Genomic DNA, 19,878 nt, shown 5'->3' on the forward strand with positions numbered 1-19,878 from the left:
TGAGTGTGTGTGTGTGTGTGTGTGTGTGTGTGTGTGTGTGTGTGTAGGAAGAGCAGAGCTCAACCTTGGATGTTAGTCTTCTGGAGTCATCCAACCTCTCTGAGCCTCCCTGACCTGAAACTCCATTCACTCTGGTTGTCTAGACTGGAAGAAACAGGCATCAGCTGGTCTCCACTTCTACACTGGGGTTATGAGTTTATGCCAGCATATGGGGCTTTTAGTTCTAGGAATAGAATTCAGCTCATGCTTACACAATAAGCACTTTACCAACTGAGGTACCTCCCTGTATGTTCTCCTCTAAAAGGATATTTTAGTATTGCCCCCCACTTCAAACAGCTTACTGGAACATAATTTGTGATATGTCCTGCTAGAAAAAATATATTATAATAGTGAGCTTCAAGGTTAAGACTTCACTTATGTCCTCCTCAAAGAGTATCAGAAATCTGGATTTTAAACCTCTTAGTGGTTTGCTCTGATCAATGTAAGGAGTATATTTACTCATCAGGGCAACTATAATTGCTGTCCTTAGGCAACAATATCCCTACTCAACACTCTCTTCAGAGCCTTAGCAACATCCTTATTCCTGAGAGTATAAATGAGAGGATTCAGGGTGGGAGTAATGATGCTATAGAAAACAGAACCTACTTTGTCTTGCAATGGAGTGCCCTGGGACCTGGGTCTCATATAGGAGAATATGCAGGTACCAAACAAAAGGGAAACCACAAGGACATGAGAGCTACAAGTAGCAAAAGCATTTCTCTTACTCCCAGCTGAACGCATCTGAATGACACTGTGGAGAATGAATCCATACGATGTAGAGACAAGGATGATGGGGAGGAGGAGAAGTATAATGCTGCTGATGTAGGCTGTGTTCTCATACACAGTGATGTCCCCACACACCAACTTCACAACAGCAGGGTACTCACAGTAGAAGTGGTGGATGATTCTCGAACCACAAAAAGGGAAGCTCATCAGGATGGATGTGTGGACTAGGGAGTTCACAGATGCACTCAGCCATGACATGACAGCCATCATCACTCCCACTCTTGTGCTCATGAGCACCGTGTACCTCAGGGGGTGGCAGATGGCAACATAGCGGTCATAGGACATGAGGGCCAGGAGGAGACACTCGGCACCACCCAGAGACAGGTACAGGAAGTGCTGGGTGGCACAGCCCGCAAATGAGATGGACCTCCTGCCGGACAGGTAGTTGCTAGCCATCTTGGGAATGGTTGTGAAGACATGCATCAGGTCCATGAGGGACAGCTGGCTGAGCAGGAAGTACATTGGTGTGTGAAGACGGGGATCGGCGCAGATGAGGAGGATGGTGAGGCTGTTGCCACTCACTGCAGTAAGGAAGACCAGCATGAGCAGGAGGAAAAGACAGAAGTGGTTGAAGGAGTCATCAAAGAGCCCTTGAAGGATGAAGTCTTCCAGAGAGGTCTGGTTCCTCCTCCACATGCTCCCTTCCTCAGGCCCTGAGGGAACAGGGAGAAGATGGGAGTGTGATGCAAAAAATGAACCTTCAAAAATAAGTTAGGGAAATGATTTTACATTCATTTTAAATTTTCCTCAGATATATTTGTTGTGTATGCATGATGCTGTTACATGTGAACATTTTCTTTATTATTTTATGTTTATGAATGTTTCTACTGCTTATATGTCCGAGCACTTCATGCATGCAGTGCCTGTGGAGGCCAGAAATGGTCGCTGGATCTCCTGGAACTGCAGTTACAGAGGATGCATATGCTACAATGTGGGTGTTGGGAACTGAACCCAGGTCCTCTGGAAGAGTAGCCAGTGCTCTTAACTGCTGACTCACCTTTCCAACCCTCAAATATGGACATTTTCATACAAGTTTATATCTGTGTCTAATTATTTCACATCTCTAATTATTCAATTTATTGAATCTTGCAAAACATGACCTCTCTGAAATCCTAGCACATACAAACTCTATAAACTTCTCTTCTCATTATGAAATACAGGTATGTCTGTCTATATAGGTGTGTATGCATATGTATTTACACTGTGCATTTTTGTTTGCTTTTCTTGTTCTTTATTTTACATTTTCACACATTTATGTAATGAATTTTAGTCATGTTCACCCCCACATTTCCATACCTTATTCTTCTCCCTCTCCTACTGGAACCCCCTTTTCTCAAGGAATTTCCCCTCCACCACCTCCACACCCTCCCACCCCGCTTTCATTTCTTCTCTTTGTATGTGACCCACATACAAAGATACTGACCCGAACAGGAGTTTATTTAGTGGAGTGAGGGCAACTTATCTGTGGTTACACAGTCTTTACTGAAGGAAACGACACTGCTAATTGTCAGTAGTCTGTCTGGTGAGGCCTCAGGCGCCAGTCCCCATCTATGATGAAATGTTGAGGGGCCCAATCTTATGCAGGTCTTGTGAGTTCCTTATTACTTATTTTATCATACACTCAAACTCCAGAATTCCAAGCAGTATTATAATCTCACACATACATCTGAGTATACTGGATCATATTGTGAAATATTGACCTTATCTGATATGGAAGCTAGGTAAGCGATTTACATGCACCTGTTAAACTAGTATATGCAATGAGGCAGCCTGGGGAGAAGTTTTTTGCCAGGCCATCATGAGGATCTGAGTTCAATCCCCAGGATCTACAAAAGAAAAAGCTCGATGTAGTAACACTGCCTGGAGAGACAGAGACACAGAGACCAGCAGATCCTTGGAACTGACTGGACAACTAGCCTAGCCTAGTCAATGAGCCCTAGGTATGAGTGAGTTTTGTCTCATAAAACAAGATAGATTGTTCCCGAAGAATGGAACCTGAGTGTGGTGGTATTGTGTTCCCCACAATATTGTGTACCCTAATAAATTTATCTGGGGTCAGAGAACAGACAGCCACTAGAACAGAGACAGAAATGGTGACTAGAAAATGGCAAGCCATAGCAGAAGTTGGGCGGTGGTGGTGCATGCCTTTAACCCCAGCACTTGGGAGGCAGATCTAGCCAGATCTCTGAGTTCAAGGCCATTTTAGAAACAGTTAGTCGTGGTGACACACTCCTTTAATCCAAGAAACCCAGCCTTTAATCCCAGGGAGTGACAGCAGAAAGAGAAAGATTATATAAGGCGAGAAGACCAGAAACTAGAAGCATTTAGCTAGTTAAGCATTTTGGCTGGTTAAGCTTTTAGGCTTTGGAGCAGCACGGTTCAGCTGAGAGTGATTTGGATGAGGACTCAGAAGCTTGCAGTCTGAGGAAACAAGACCAGCTGAGGAACTGGCGAGGTGAGGTAGCTGTGGCTTGTTCTGCTTCTCTGATCTTCCAGCATTCACCCCAATAACAGGCCTCAAGTTTTATTTTATTAATAAGAACCTTTAAGATTCATGCTACACCTAAGGTTGATCTCTGACCTCCACACTCAAGTGTGCGTGCACACACACACACACACACACACACACACACACACACACGTAGGTATATACTCTTGCAATCTCATGTATGTACACACATGCACATGCATATACACAAACCATTGGATGGACAATCAGGAAAGGAAATCGGTCAAAAGAATATCAGTTAAAAGACAGGTTAGAACCCACAAACATGCTCTGTAGTCACACGAAAGCCAATGTCAGCTCTTACTGCCTCTGAAATCTGTGGTGAGGGCATGTTGTAGGATCTGGGGAAATTTTTTTCTTAAATTAAGAATTTTTTATTCATTTTACATACCAATCACAAATCCCCTCTTCCCTCCTCCTGCCCTTCCAGCCTCCCTTTGGAGAAATTCTTAATGGATCTCAAGGCACACAACCATCTCAAAAGTCCAAATATCTAAAAGAGGACTCTGAAGAACATAGAACATTCTAGAACCAGGTGTTGTACCACACAAATTATGTAAGCCAACATATCAGCAACACATGAGTAAACTAAAAAGGATTTTCTTCCTTCCTGCTCTTGCATGTCCCAGGAATGTCCTCTGGGACCCATCTTTAGCCAGAAACACACTAAAATGACTATCTGGGAAATGTAACTCATCCAGTCAAGTTGACATCATAGAAACACCAGAGTTCATCCAATTGTCAATGTGGAACATACACACATCTTCCATAATGCTGAATCTCCCAATGAATGTAACATCACACAGCCAACAAACCCCGTCTCAAAAAAAAAAAAAAAAAAAAATCACACGGCCAAAGTCATGCTGACCCTTTGCCCAGAGGACCGCACAACATTTGTTATTTCTGTGTTGGATGTGTGGTAAATTCTTCTAATTGAGTCAGATGCCCTGTTTACAACCTAATTTTTTATTTGTATTGATGTGCATGCATAACAATCACATGAGGGGTTGGGGGGGATGGCTCAGTCAGTAAAGGGCTTACAGCTAGTCCAGTCCCCAGAACCCATGTCAAAAGCCAGGAGGAGTGTGTGCACCTGTAACCCCAGACCAAGAAAAGTGGAGACAGGGGCTTCCCTGGGCTCACTAGCTAGCCAGTCTAGCTAAAATCAGTGTGCCCCAGGTTTAGTGAGAGACCTTCTATCAAAGTCATACAGTAGAAGATACCTGACATTGATATCTGGTCTCCACAAGCCACAAGCATGCTCTCTCTCTCTCTCTCTCTCTCTCTCTCTCTCTCTCTCTCTCTCTCTCTCACTCACACACACACACACACACACACACACACACACAGGCTTTCTTTTTTTTTTTTTTCATTTTCTTTTTTTGTTTTTTCCAGACAGGTTTTACTGTGTAGCCCTGGCTGTCCTGGAACTTACTCTGTAGATCAGGCTGTCCTCAGACTCACAGAGATCCGCCTGCCTCTGCCTCCAGAGTGCTGGGATTACAGGTGTGCACCACCCCCATCCAGTGAACACACAGGATTATCCACAGAATGAATTGCTTTTTGAGAAGAGCTGAGATGTCCTGTGGACATCAGGCCCCTTTTTCTCAGGCACTCCTATCAATTCTCAGTGAATCTATCAACTAAGCAACAAAGATAAATATTTCACATGAGTTGGGAAAAATGGAATTCTTCTCACCAAGGCCAAGCTGACTGAAGCCAACAGTGATGGCCAAGTCTGACAGCAACCAAGATGGCCATCGAGTCTCCAGTATGGCACCATTCCCTAGGTAAACACATGGTTAAGTGGTAGCAGATTGGTTACTCAAAGGGACAGCACTTCATTCTTACCACAGTAGATGCTTTCTCTGGACTAGCTTTCCATGTCTGCTACTCTGCTGCCAAAGCGATCATCTACAGACACGTGATTATTCATGGCCTTGGTACTCCCTGCAACAATACTCCTAACAAAAGAGTTCATTTCACAGAAGACCAGGTGTGGAAATCAGCTGATGCTCGTGGAATTTATCAGTCTTGGGGGATGGGGGGGTCCGTGTAAGATGTGCTGATGTAGATACACACTTATGAACATAGAGGCCAACAATTAACCTCAATGCTCTTTGGGAGCCATACATCTTGTGCTTTGAGACAGGGTCTCTTACTGGGGCCCGAGGCTAGCCAATTAGGCTAAGCTAGAATTTTGCCTGTTTCCAGCTCCTAGTGATGAATTGCAAGCACATGCCACCACGGTGCCAGGATGTGATGTGGGATCAAACTCGGGCCCTCAGTCTTGTGCAGAAAGCTCTTTACTGATAAGCCATCACCCCAGCCCTTCATTACTCTTGCTTACTATAGGACCTTCTGCATCCTGGTACAACTAACCTAGTAGGCTGGTGATGCCTATGAAGACTCAACTGTCATGCCTGCTAATGCAATGCCTTGTCTTGCAGGCACTGTCATCTGGGATGAGGTAATACTCTAAGCCAACAGCCAATTTGTACTTCTGTTTCTCCTACAGCACAGAATCACAGAACCGGACTCCACAGATTCAATGGATACAAACAGGAACGAGTCCTCTCACTATAAAATCTCTAACTAGGAGCCAGAGATATGACTCAGTTGGTAAAGGCACCTGCTGCCAAGCCTAATGACATCAGTTCAGTGCCTATGACCCACATGATAGAAGAGAAGACTAACTTGAAAGAGTTGTCGTCTGACCTCCATATGCCCATGGTAGCATAGGAGCAAACACCCTTGCACACACACACACACACACACACACACACACACACGCACGCACGCACGCACACATGCACACATGCACACACACATACATGCACACACACACACATGCACACCACCACCACACCACCACCACACTCACAAACACACATGCACAAATTAATTAATTAATTGATTGATTAATTAATTAATAAACAAACTGTAATTCAAAAAAGCAACAGGACTAAAGAGATAACTCCGTGGTTACAAGCATTTGCTGCTCTTGCAGAGCACCTGGATTCAGTTGTTAGCACCCACATAGTGGCTCACAACCATCTACAACTTCAGTGCCAGGGGATCCGATGTCCTCTTCTGACTTTCTCAGGTGCAAGGCACACACATGTAGTACACATACACACGTGCAGGAAAAACACTCACACAAATAAAATAAGAATAAATCTTTTTAAAAATTTTTAAGAGCTCAGACTGCTCTTGCAGAAGACCCAAGTTTGGCTCCCAGCACCCACACTGTGGCTCAGAATCACCTCTAACTAACTGCAGGGGATATGACACCTTCTTGTGGACTCGCCAGACCCTGGCACTCACACAGATGTACATATATACATACATACATACATACACTTAAAAATAAAATCTTTTAGCCAGGTGTACTGGTGGCTCAATCCTTTAATCCTAGCACTCAGGAGGCAGAGACAGGTGGATCTCTGCGAGTTCTAGGCTAACCTGTTCTACATAATGAGTTCCAGGCTAGCAAGGGCTCCATAGTAAAAACATGTCTCAAAAGCATGTTTTTAATCTTTCTTAAAGCCAGTTATCTTCCTGTCCCTGAACTTTAAAAGTCTTAGTTCCGATGAGGAGAATTTTTCTGTCAGGGCACACAGTAGTGTTCCACTTAGAGAGACCTGACAATCATCCTGCTTCATAGATTGCTCTAGGGGAGGTTTCTCTGGGGCGCGGAGGGGGGGGGGGGGATTGCTACAGCAGTGGTTCTCAACCTTCCTAATGCTGCGACCCTTTAATGCAGTTCCTCATGTGGTGACTCCTTTTCCCAACCATAACATTTTCATTGTTACTTCATAACTGTAATTGAACTACTGTTATGGTTAATAATATAAATATCTGTATTTTCCAATCATCTTAAGCGACCCTTGTGAAGAGGTCCTTCAACCCTCAAAGGAGACATGACCCACAGATGCAGAATCAGTGCTCTAGTGGCTTGGAGTGATTTCTACAGACTTACCAAGGGAAATGGAGTTGCTGCTGCAGTCAGAATGAGGAAGAACTTGTCTAAAGTCAGATTTTCAAAGACACTCCTTTGAACTCCTCTGACCTATGACACAGTTAGTAGAAAACTGGGGGCTGGGGAGGTTTCTCCGTGGTTAGAGCCCTTGGGAGTATGATGACCCCAGTTCAGATCCTCAGATCCCATCTATATATCAGGTGGTGATAGAAGCCCACCTGCAATTTCAACCCTGAAAAGTGGAGATGGGAGATCCCCAGAGCAGGGTAACCAACAAGACTAGCCATATTGCCAAGCTTTGGGTTTGAGTAAGATGCCTTGCCTCCGTGAGTAATGTGCAAGAGCAGTTGAGAATGATTCCCAGCATCAACCGTGGGCCTCCACAAGCACATCTACATGCATGTGTGTGTGCACACACACATATCCACACTTGTGCAAACACATGAAAATGGAAAAAAATAGGAAACTTAGCCCCAGTTCACACAGGAATGTGAATGGCCTAGATACTTCAGAAATCTGGATTTGAGTCACCTTTTTAGACAAGAAACCTTGATCAATTGTGGACAAAATGAATATGGAATGGGTAGAGCATGTACACACACACACACACACACACACACACACACGTATATGCATAAATAAAAACAAAAGTAACTCTACAAAAAGGGGGTGGCTGGAGAGCTGGTTTGGCAGTTAAGAGCACTTGCTACTGTTCCAGAAGACCAGAGTTCAGTTCCCACCACCTGTATCCAGCAGGTCACAACCACAAGTAACTTCACCTCCAGGCAACCCAACACCCAATCTTCTGGCCTCCTCAGGCTCTTTCAAGCATGCAAACACAAACACATACACACACTCACACAAAAAAAATTTAAAAGTAAGTACCGTTCATGATCATGTGAACACCTGTAAGAATAAAAACTGTAATACTGTAAGCATGTCTTCATAATTCCCTTATGAATATTATATATTGATATTGTAAAATATTTTATGTTTACTTCATTCCCATTGTCATAATTTTTTTGAGACAGGGTCTCACCATGTAGCTCTGGCTAGCCAGGAACCTACTACGTAGACCAGGCTAGAGCTCATAGAGATCTACCTGCCTCTACATCTGGAGATTAAAGGCATGTACTACCATACTCAGCTTGTCACCCTGTTATCAAACAGAAAGGATCTGAACAACAGTTAAAATAGTATCTTATATTAAAGAAACTAGATATAAAGTGGGGGAATAAGATAAAAATATAGAATTTCTGACCCCAAACTGCCTTCTAAATATTTATGCTTATGCCCATAGAAAAACTCTACTCTCCACCTTAATCAGAGAAGTTTTGCAGTGAATAGCAGTGAATGAACACTCCTGGCTGCTCAGGGGGCTGAGAATGGGTGCCAGGTAAGTGCTCACTCCTAAAAACGACATTTATTCCTCCCCTTCTAAGACTCAGGAAACATCATGTAAGAAAAAACAGGGGTGGGGGGTGAGAGCCCGAAGATAAGGGTAAGTGCTGCAAATGCTATCTTCTGAGCATGGCACAGCCATTGCCATCAAGACTGCAGCAGCTGGGTGTGATGGCACATCCCTGTAATCCCTCACTTCCAAGGCAGAGGAGGGCAGATTTCTATGAGTTCCGGGCCAGCCTGGTCTATGTAGTGAGTTCCAGGAAAACTGGGGCTCTGTAGTGAGACCCCATCTCACACACACACACACACACACACACACACACACACACACACACACACACGAGAGAGAGAGAGAGAGAGAGAGAGAGAGAGAGAGAGAGAGAGAGAGAGAGGAAGAGGAAGAGGAAGAGGAGGAGAAGAAATGAAATCCACCTTCCCAACATTTATCCTGATTGGTCAACACAGTCATGATATTGAAACACAGTCTTTTGAATCAGTTCATACAGACAGTCCTCCATTTCATCATCTGCCTCTTGTCTCTCCTCCTACCTTAGGAACCTTTCTGAATAATTTCCTGTCCCTATTTGTAATCCACCTTCTCTCTTTCTTCTCCGGAGCCTTCTTCATATCCTGACCAAATGTCACCTTTGACTTAAAGCGTAAGCTGACAGCCAACTACCTTCTGACAAAGCTTTCCAGGATGCTTCAAGCCCCAGTGTTATCTTACCTGGAATTTCTTCAGCAGGTACTGGTGGGCAGAAGAAGCACACAAGAGACATGAAAACGGAAGGAGTGTCCCCACAGGCATGCACATTGCCTATTGATCATGTCGAGTTCACCAGACTTCCTTTTCCAACCCTGGGAATTTCCAGTTACTATTGGAGTGGAATAGAAAGTGCTAATGCAGCACAGCCATCAATGCACCAATTACCTGAGTCACAGCCTCACGGAAGCAACAGGACATGGGACCCCATGAGATTTTTCACAGTCCCTGCTCAGAACACGCTCTCTCAGCCCACAGTGATGCCAATTCTACATCTGACCCGCTTTCACCCCTACTAAGTCTTGGAAGCACCCAGATGTTGCCTCTGGATTTAAATATACAACTCCACCACCTTTCCACCCCAATTTCTAAGTTTAGCCAATGGGACTTCTCATTAATACCTCTTTATTAAGATGCTAAACATAAAATCAGCTTGATCATCAAAGTTTCCAAAGTCAAAAGGAAATCTGATCCCTAATTCCTGCTGTACCATGGATCTTGGTTAACCTTCTCCATTGTTTCAAATTAAATCTTTATGTAACAAAAATCTATGTATTTATTTTACAGGTAGGGATCCCCTTCCTGACTGACAACCATTTCTTCAACAGTAATCAAGACGGACTTGGCCTGACATGAACCAGTCACAAGGAAAGAGGAACACCGTCTATAAGAAATGAAATGTTCCCATCCTGGCAGACCTATGATGTCAGCTAAGATGAATAGACATTGGGTAGATGGCATCAGGGATTTTACCCAAATGATACATCTTGGATCTCTTCTGGGGAATATTACCCAAGATACTAATTAATCTGTGTCTCACATATAGAGACAAACACCCCTAAAGATTTTACTTGGAGTTTGTATGGCGGAGTCTGGGAAATAAGATATTTTAGGAAAGTTGGCTCTAATGATAACGTGGGAATATTCTCCCTAAGGACCAATAAATTATAGAGGCAAACACTCTAGAGTCTCTGACTTATTCTCCATTTTTAAATCCAGGCCTTTATCATAACTTTATATTCAACCCTTTAAAAACAATCTGAGAAAGATCTAGTCCAGTGATTATCAACTCTCCTAATGCTACCACCCTTTAATACAATTCCTCATGTTGTGGTAATCCTAATCATAAAATTATTTCATTCCAACTTTATAACTGTAATTTCGCTGCTGTTATGAATCATAATGTAAATATCTGATATGTGACCCCTGTGAGGGTGGAGACCCACAGGTTGAGGACCACTGATGTAGTCTCTCTTACACAGTAGACCATTTTGAGAGTTTCCCTAGGGGTCCTATCACAGAAAAGAAGTCACAAAGTAGAGACAAGTCATTTCCACCCTCATTCTTGATTATACTCCAATTGCAAAGATACAAGAGTAAGATATGTCAAGTGATTTTGTCTAAGAGTAAAACAAAAAATGCCATATCCCTTCTTCTCTTTACTTACTTTGATCTAGTCCCCATACATTGACCTCCTTCTCATAAAGATATGCTGAAGAAGCCAACATGTGGGATCAGACTGAAGGAACTCTATAAACTATATAAACACAATAGAGTTTTATTCAGCCAGAAAAGTGAGCAAAAGTATGTAATTTGCAGAAAAATGAGTAGACCTGTAGATCATGTTAAGTGACATAAACTAGACTCAGAAGGAAAAATGTCATGGCTTCTTTTAATGAAGAATCTAGATTTTAAATCTATGTTATATATATATATATATATATATATATATATACACACATATTAACACATACTTAAGGACATGAAAGCAGAAAGTGTTCTATTATATGGAGGGAGTAAGGACAACAGCATGGGAGGAGCAATAAGAGATACTAATGGAGGTAAATATGAGCGAGATGCAATGATATGCATGAGTGCAAATGTCATAATAAACCCATTATTTTGTATGCTAACTAAAAATAAATTAAAAGAAAATATAAGTGGTCTTAGTGCTGGAGAGATGGTTCAGTACTTAACAGCACTTGCTTCTCTTGCAAAGGACCTGAGCTTAGTTGCCAGTACTAATGTCAGGTATCTCACAGACACCTGTAACTCCAGATCCAGGGTGTCTAATGCCTCTGGTCTCCAAGGGCAGTTGTATTCACATGAACATAACACACACACACACACACACACACACACACACACACACACACGCGCGCGCGCACACGCACACGCACACGCACACACACATAATTAAAAGTAGTTTTTAAAGAAATAAAGTGGGTCTTCATTACTCTATCATAATCTGGATATTAAATGTCTGGGTGGCTCCATATTGTTGCTTGCTCTTTGAGTAGATTAAATGTACCATCATCTTCTTGATTTAACCAGAATTTAGTTTCTCTCTAGTGTAGCAGGAATCTTAAAGGGTCTTATTAATAAAATCAAACCCACAGCCAGGTATTGGGGTGAATGCTGGAAGATCAGAGAGACAGAACAAGCCACAGTTTCCTCGCCTCGCCAATTCCTCAGCTGATCCTGTTTCCTCAGACTGGAAGCTTCTGAGTCCTTATCCAGAAAGAATCTCAGCTGAACTGCTACTCAAAAGCCTAAAAGCTTAACCCGCCAAAAGCTTCTAGTTTCTGGTCTTCACACCTTATATATCTTTCTGCTTTCTGCGATCAATCCCTGGGATTAAAGGCTCACTCCTTGGGATTAAAGGCAAGTGACACCATGCCTGGCTGTTTCCAATGTGGCCTTGAACTCACAGAGATCCAGAGGGATTTCTGCCTCTGTAATGCTAGGATTAAAGGCATGAGTGCCACTATTTTCTAGCCTCTGTATCTAGTGGCTGTTCTGTTCTGTGACCCCATTTAAGTTTATTAAGGTATACAATATTTTGGGGAACACAATACCACCACACTCTAGTTAAGGCAGCTATTACAGCTGTATCGTTCATTCATTTATTCGACCACCACTTGATGAGTACCTGTTCCATTCCCAACGTTCGTGGAATGTTTAACAAGCACATGATCCTTTCTCTAATAGGCAAATAATTTGCCCAGGACTTGAGGGACTGCATTAATCACTCCTGTCCAGACAGAAGTGATGTGAAGGAAAGCATATACTGTGTAATTGGGGGAGTAACAACCATAGTAATGAGTAGGGCATAAGTGACCTCAGTCGTCTTCTGGGAATGTGAGCATCATCAGCACCTTGTCTTTCCACCTTCCATCTTGTCTTGCATCTCATTGTCAAAGACATTCCTGTATGAAAGGTGAACGTGGTATCTAATTCTACATTTATCCTCATCTCTAAGGGGGCCAAAGAGATGAATGAGCACCTAAGAGCACTGGCTGCTCTTCCAGAGAACCCAGGTTTGATTCCCAACACCACACCTGGTGGCTCACAACTGTCTGTAGCTCCAGTTCCAGGGAATCTGATGCACTCTTCTGGCCTCCACAGTGACTGTATGCACATCTGATGCACAGACATACATGCAGGTAAAACACCCAAGCACACATTAAAAACAAACATTTTTAGTTAATCATTTAGAATGGACTGGAGCACAGCTCTCATCTCATCTGGTAAAGTACTCATCTGGTGTTCTAGAAACCCTAAATTTGATCCCTAACCCCGAAAAATAAAAATAAACATCCCAAGAAGATGTCTTCCACAGAGCCTCAGACTAACGGCCACTCTTTGAAGCCTTCACTTTCTATTTGCTGAATTTGATTTGCTCATAAAGAAAATATGTCTTAGTTATGATTACTATCGCTGTAATGAAACACCATAACCAAGCGCAACATGGAGAGAACAGGGTTTATTCATATTTTCATGAAACAGTTCATCATCATCAGAAGAAGTGAGGGCAGGAACTCACACAGTGCAGGAACCTGTAAGCAGGAGCTGATGCAGAGGCCATGGAGGAGTACTCTTACTGACTTGTTCCTCATAGCTTCCTCAGTCTGCTTTCTTATAGACCTCAAGACCACCAGCCCAGCAAAGGCACCATCCACAATGGGCTGGGCCTTCCTACATCAATCAGTAATTAAGAAAATATCATATAGGCTTGCCTACAGCCCGGTCTTTAGGAGGCATTTTCTCAAGTGAGGCTCCCTCCTCTCTGATGACTCTAGCTTGTATCAAATTGACATAAAATGACCAGTACAATGTCTTTAAAGAAGCGATGCTTAAAGATAACCAGACAACAACCCACAGCTCCAGAGAAGCTAGCTAACAAGGAAGACCCAAAGAGGAATGCATGGATCGCCCTGGGAAGGGGAAATAGATGAGATCTCCATGAGCGAAATGGGGGTGAGGAGTGGCAATGGAGGGTAGGGCATGGGGGATGAGAACATGAGGGAATGGGATGGTCAAGCTGGAACAGGGATGGAGTGGAAAAGCAGTAAGAAAGAGATACCATGATGGAGGGAGATATCATGGGGATAGAGAAAAACCCGGTGCTAGGGAAGTTGCCAGGAATCCCCAAGGATGACCCCAGTTTAGACTATTAGAGAGGGTGCCTGAACTGAACTGGCTTGCCCCAATGACCAGATCGGTGAATACCCTGTCATCACAGAACCTTTCTTCAATGACTGATGGAGGCAGATGCAGAGATCCACAGCCAAACACCAGGCAGAGTTCCAGGAGTCCAGTCAGAGAGAGAAGAGGGGTTCTGTGAGCAAGTGCATCAGGATCATGATGGGGAAATCTGCAGAGACGACCAAACCAAACTAGTGGGAACTCATGAAAGTTGGATCAATGGCTGTGGAGCCTGCATGGGACTGGACTAGGCTCTCTGCATGGCAAGACAATCATGTAGCTTGATCTGCTTGGGGGGAGCCCCTGGAAATAGGATCAGAATTCATCCATGGTGCATGAGCGGGCTTTTGGAGCCCACTACCTATGATGGGACAACTCGTGTGGCCTTGAGGCAGGGGGAAGGGCTTGGACTTGCCTCTACTGGATGTGGCTCCCCCTGAGAGGCCTTGCCTTCTTGTGGCAGGGCATAGTGGTTGGGGAGGAAGGCTGTGGCAGGGTGGGGAGGGAGGCTGTGGCAGGGTGGGGAGGGGAGGGACGGGGGGGGGGATCTCTGATTGATGTGTAAAATGAAAAAAAAATTCTCAATAAAAGAAAAAGAAGAAGAAGAAGTGATGCTTAAGCCAGGCTTGGTGACACAAGCCTACAACCTCAGTACTGGGAAGGCTCTAGCAGAAGGGTTATAAGTTGAAAACCATTCTGATCTACTCATTCAGCCTCTGTGTTGAAACACCAAAACAAGTGACACCTAAGCCAAGAGCTTTATACTAAGGCAAGAGTTATCCAATTAAGAGGAGACTAAGGGGGCCTGGGGATGTGGTCAGTTGGTAGAGCACATTGCTGACCTTCATCAAATCTTGTGTTCTGTTTCTAGCGCCACATAAAACTGACATGGAAGTGCATGCTTTTCAACCCCAGCCCTCAAGAGGTAGAGACAGGAAGATTAGAAGTTAAAGATTAGGAGTTCAAGGTCATCCTCAGCTGTATACTGATTTTGAAGCCAGTCTGGAGCTCCACGACTGTCTCAAAAATAAAAGCAGGGGTGAGGGGTAAAAAGGCAAGAAGATCAGGTAAAGGAAAAGACACAAACAGAGAACCTATTTCTTTTATTAATTTTTTAGTAACTATACAGTATACTGTGTTTCATTATAAGATTTTCATGTGTATGTGTGTGTGATTATACTTCATGCCTCTCCCCCACTACCCTCTTCTATGCTGCCCCAGTTCTTGTCTGGGTGGTCCTCTTCCTGTCTCTAAGAGATGCCCCCTTCTATTTTCATGTCAAATGCATTCCATTACTCTGAATTCCCCTCACCTTAGCATCTCTTCCTCCCCTCTCATGGTCCCCTTTCCATTTTCATAATGTAGATACACACATACACATATAAACACATATAAAATTTTAAATCTGTGTTCTGGGTGTGAGGAAAAATGTGCAGAATGTGTGTTTCTGAGTCTGAATCATTTTGCTTAACATATTAACTCAGGTGCATACATTTTTCTGCTAGCACCCTCATTTCATCTTCTGTACAGTTAAATAAAATTCCATTCTGCATAAGCATCACATTTACCAGTTCATCTGTTGATAGGCATATAGGATGGTAGCACTTCCTAGAGATAGTGCAGCCATAGACAGGTGCACGCATCTCTTATGTATATTGATTTCAAGTCTTCAGGCTCATGCCCAAAAGATATAACTGGGTCATATGGCAGTTGTTTTCAGTTGTACAACAAACCTCCAAATGACTTCCATAGTTGATGCACCAGTTTGCATTCCCACCAGAGGGAACAAGGGTCTCTCTTTCCCCCAGCATTTGTTCTCATGATGATAGCCATCCTGACTCAAATGAGGTGAAATCCTAGAGTGCTTCTAATTTGTATTTCATGATGGCTAATGATGTCGAGTTCTTTTTCAAATATTTACCGGCTATTTGTAGTTCTTTCATTCAGTCTGTTTGATTCATTAGCCCACTTGGAGATGGGAAAAATTAGGGGATGTTTCATTTTTACAGTCCTTTATATGCTCTGAATAATTATCTACCTACTGTATACTTGGCAAAGACTCACCATTGCTGTAGGGTCTCCTCACTCTGGTTGCTTCCTTTGCTCTGCAGGAGCTTCGCAATCCTGGAGAATGCCATTTGCCAACTCTTGGGGTTGCCTCCTGTGCCACTGGCAGCCTCTTCAGAAAGTCCTTGCCTACACCTACATTTTTAAAGTTTGACCTGTTTCCCACCAGTTTTAAATTTTCCTTAAGGCTTTCATCCATTTAAATTTGGGTTTTGTGCAGGGAGACTCCCATTCTGCATGAGGATAGCCAAGTTTTCTGAAACCATTTGCTACGAGGCTAATCTTCTCTCCACCGTGTGTATTCTTGGCAGTTCTCTCAAAATTTAAGTAGTCTAGCTGTATAGTTTATTTCTGGGTCCTCTATTCTATTCCATTGCTCCACGGGTCTGTACCTGGTGCCACATTGACTTTGTCACTATAGCCCTGTTGTATAATTCGACAAGTATTATGAAACCTGCAACACCTAGTTGGAATAGCTTTGGCTATTTAGCGGGGTGTGTGTGTGTGTGTGTGTGTGTGTGTGTGTGTGTGTGTGTCCACATGAATGTTTTTTCTAGCATAAGGAATGTCATTGGAATTTTGATGTAGATTGAAATGGATTTGTATATTCATTCCTTTTGATAATGGAGCCATTTTCGCAGTATTATTCTACCAATCCATGAGCATGGGAGGTGTTTCCATCCCTTGTGTATTCTTCAATCACTTTTTCAGATCTCGCCATGTTTCACCTTGTTTAATCTATTTCTAGGCATTTTTAAAGATTTGTTTTACTTTTATTTATGTGCGTGTGTGTGTGTGTGTGTGTGTGTGTGTGTGTGTGAGAGAGAGAGAGAGAGAGAGAGAGAGAGAGAGAGAGAGAGAGAATATGCCATGTGTGTATACTCAATATGGGTACTGAAAACTAAGCTCAGGTCCTCTGAAAGAGCCATCTCTCCAGCCCCATCTTAGGTATTTTATAAACTATTATGAATTGCAATATTTTCCAAGATTTCCTTCTCAACTAAGTTCATGATTAGTATATATATTTTTTTAAAGCTACTGATTAGTTCTTGGTACATTGCTCGGTCAATAAATGCTTATTGCACTAATGTGAGGACCTGAGTTCAATCTCCAGCACTCACAAAGTGGAGGTGGGGTAGCCATGGCAGCATGTGCTTATAGTCCTAGCACTGAGGAGGTGGAGACAGGAGAATTCCTGGGGTTCACTGGCAAGCCATGCTGGCCAATCAGTGAGCTCCAAGCTCAATAAAAGATTCTGTCTTTAAAAAAAAAAAAGTTGGAAAGTGACTGAGGAAAACACCTGGACCTTCACTTTGGTCTCATTATGTACATTTGCACACACACGTACGCACTCACGCACGCACACGCAGAGAAATAAAGTGAACTTTTTTGAAGGATGAAATGTAGAGCAGCTGGAAAGTGTGTGGCTGGAGAGGTGACTTAGTAGTTAATAGCACTGGCTGCAGAGGACTCAGGTTCAGTTCCCAGCACCTACACAATGGCTCACAACCACCTGTAACTCCAGTTTCAGGGACTCTGATGCCCTCTTCCATGGACACCAGACAGTCACATGGTACACAAACATTCATGCAGGTCAACACTCAATCATTTAAAAAAAAAGTAAAACTTTAAATAAAAGTGTAGATGGCCACGTACATGCATGGAATGAGGAAAAGGGTCTGAGGAAGTGTAGAATTGTCTCTCCTCTGGTTTATGATGTTACTGACTCTGCATTGGACAAGTACTGTCTTCCAGAGTGTTGCATCTGCCTCCACTTAGTAACTTGTCTTCTTGGCAGATGAGTGGCCTCTGCTGACCACACTTAGCTACCCACAGTCTGGGCAGGCTCTTTGAACCTTCAGATGCTACCCCTTGGGTTAACTGTATTCTGTCTGGGGCTGGGGACTGAAAGTGTCTGCCCCAGGTGTTGGAATTGTGAGAAGTTCCACAACACTGCAAACTGTCTGCATATTAGTCACCCTGAGGGATGAGGTACCTATGGATGAATATGTGCACATAAGTACAGTGACACTGATGTCATAAGAGGCTGTCAGATCCTCTGGAACTAGACTTACTGTAGTTGTGATCCTCCTAACTCTGGTCCCCTGTAAGAGTAACAAACGCTCCTAACCACTGAACCATCAGTCCTTGGGTTACTTCTTACCAATGCACCAACCTATGTTTTTTCTGTACTTTTCACATACCCTACTACTACCTTTGTAAATTTCTGAAGCTTTTTCTCTCTTTCTTTCTGAATTTTTTTTTCTTCTGGTTCTCACTCTTTTCCTTTACTGGACTCCCTGGAGCCACCTTCTACCCCACCATCTTACTCAGAAGCCTCAAAGTAGATTTAAAAGCAAGGAATAGATAAAGTCATTTCCCAGTGATAAGGAAAGCTATTGTTGTCAAAGATTTTACTTGTAAATACATGACAGATTTCACATGCATTTATTTCTGGTTATTTATATAGTTGGTGAATTTATTAGTCTATGGTTATCCAAAGAAACAGAACCAACAAAATGTCTTTATGTGTACATGTGTTCTTGTACCTGTATGAGATTTATCATAAGGAATTGCTTCACTCTAGTATATGTAGGATTTAGGAGGCACAGTAGGTGAGGAGGTGTGGACCAGGAACGTTAAGAACACCAGGATGTTCTTTCAAGGAAAGAAATAAAGTACCTGTTATCCTCCCAGAAGGCCGGGAGCAGGTGTGCTTTCTAGCCTGGTGACCTTTGCACTGTCTAGCCTTTGTGCTAAATATGGGGCTGGAGACAACCCTGAACCCTCCCCCCAAAACTTAGGCTTAGTTCTCTCAGTTAATCTACAGAACCTATCTTTATGGAAGGCATCACATGTACTTTACAAAGAGTTTCAATGTAATCACATCCAATATTTATTTAGCTTACTTTGTGTTTTATTGTGCACATGGGATTAGGTAATCACCAGGAAGGTGTTGAACCAAACGAACGCCTTCAAGGGCCAGCAGAGAGGTGATCTGTAGGAGGAAAGAAGATTTGGTTCAACATGGCTCAGTAGCCGGTGTTGGTTCAAACATCGAGAGTCTGACCCCGAATGGTTTGTTTTAGGCATATTTAAGCACAGCATAATTTGATTATGTTCATGGGTCTAACCCTCTAGAACTGAGAGTCTCAGATACGACCGTTTATTTCATAAATCACCTTGGTCGTGATGGTTTTAGCACAGTAACAGAAAAGTAACTACAACATTAGGTCACCAACACTTACTGAAATATTGGTCAGCTGTAAACTTTTATTTAGCTTTTGTTTTTAACATACAAATGCTTTTCTTTTGCCTTTGTTTTGGAGAGTTATTTCACCCAATGGTAGGGCTCTAACAGGACTTTTTTTTTTCCTTTTTATACCTCAAAGATTTTGCTCATTTACATTATTTCCAATAAGAAATGTATTTTCATCTTTGTCTTTTTTTCTCACTGTAAAAAAAAAAATAACTTGTAAGTGATCAGAGACATAAACGTAAAAGTTAAAAGTATAAAATTCTTAGATGGAAACACAGGTGTACGTTCATAGCTTTGGGTCAAACAATGGCCTCTTAACTGTAGCACCAAAATCACCAAAAAAAAAATGAGTAATTTGACTTCATCAAAATGAAAAGCTTTTGGACATCAAAGAATACTGCCAAGTCCCTGCTGGCTAGCTTTCCTGGTAACCAACAGTCTTACTCATGTATGAATCCTGTGAGTTACAACAACCAGCCTCACGAGACGTACCCAAGGGTGCAAGACTGGTGTTGGTGTTATAAGAGTAACGAACTGCTTTCTGATTGGATTGAGGATCCACTCCACAGGAGGAAACTCAT

At 42.8% G+C, this 19,878-nt stretch overlaps 2 protein-coding genes across 4 annotated transcripts in view; both read right to left on the minus strand.

The window, feature by feature from the left end:
* Positions 1 to 19,878, minus strand: part of LOC118572340 (olfactory receptor 2AE1) — a 21,973-nt gene continuing 2,095 nt past the window's right edge. The window contains exons 1-2 of one of the 3 annotated variants that reach the window (XM_036171897.1): positions 18,948 to 19,007; positions 1 to 1,478 (exon numbers count right to left, since the gene is read on the minus strand). In XM_036171897.1, the coding sequence (XP_036027790.1) occupies positions 526 to 1,461 (936 nt within the window). In that variant the 5' untranslated portion in view covers positions 1,462 to 1,478; positions 18,948 to 19,007 and the 3' untranslated portion in view covers positions 1 to 525. Of the gene's footprint in view, positions 1,479 to 16,035; positions 16,825 to 18,947; positions 19,008 to 19,878 lie in introns of those variants that run through there. The other 2 variants (XM_036171896.1, XM_036171898.1) reach the window with 2 other exon arrangements.
* Positions 18,924 to 19,878, minus strand: part of Gjc3 (gap junction protein gamma 3) — an 11,294-nt gene continuing 10,339 nt past the window's right edge. Inside the window, exon 3 of the mRNA XM_036171901.1 lies at positions 18,924 to 19,036. The gene's annotated coding sequence lies outside the window, so the exon portion shown is untranslated. The remainder of the gene's footprint in view (positions 19,037 to 19,878) is intronic.

Source organism: Onychomys torridus, chromosome 22 (genome assembly GCF_903995425.1).
Source record: "Onychomys torridus chromosome 22, mOncTor1.1, whole genome shotgun sequence".
Taxonomy (NCBI): Eukaryota; Metazoa; Chordata; class Mammalia; order Rodentia; family Cricetidae; genus Onychomys; species Onychomys torridus.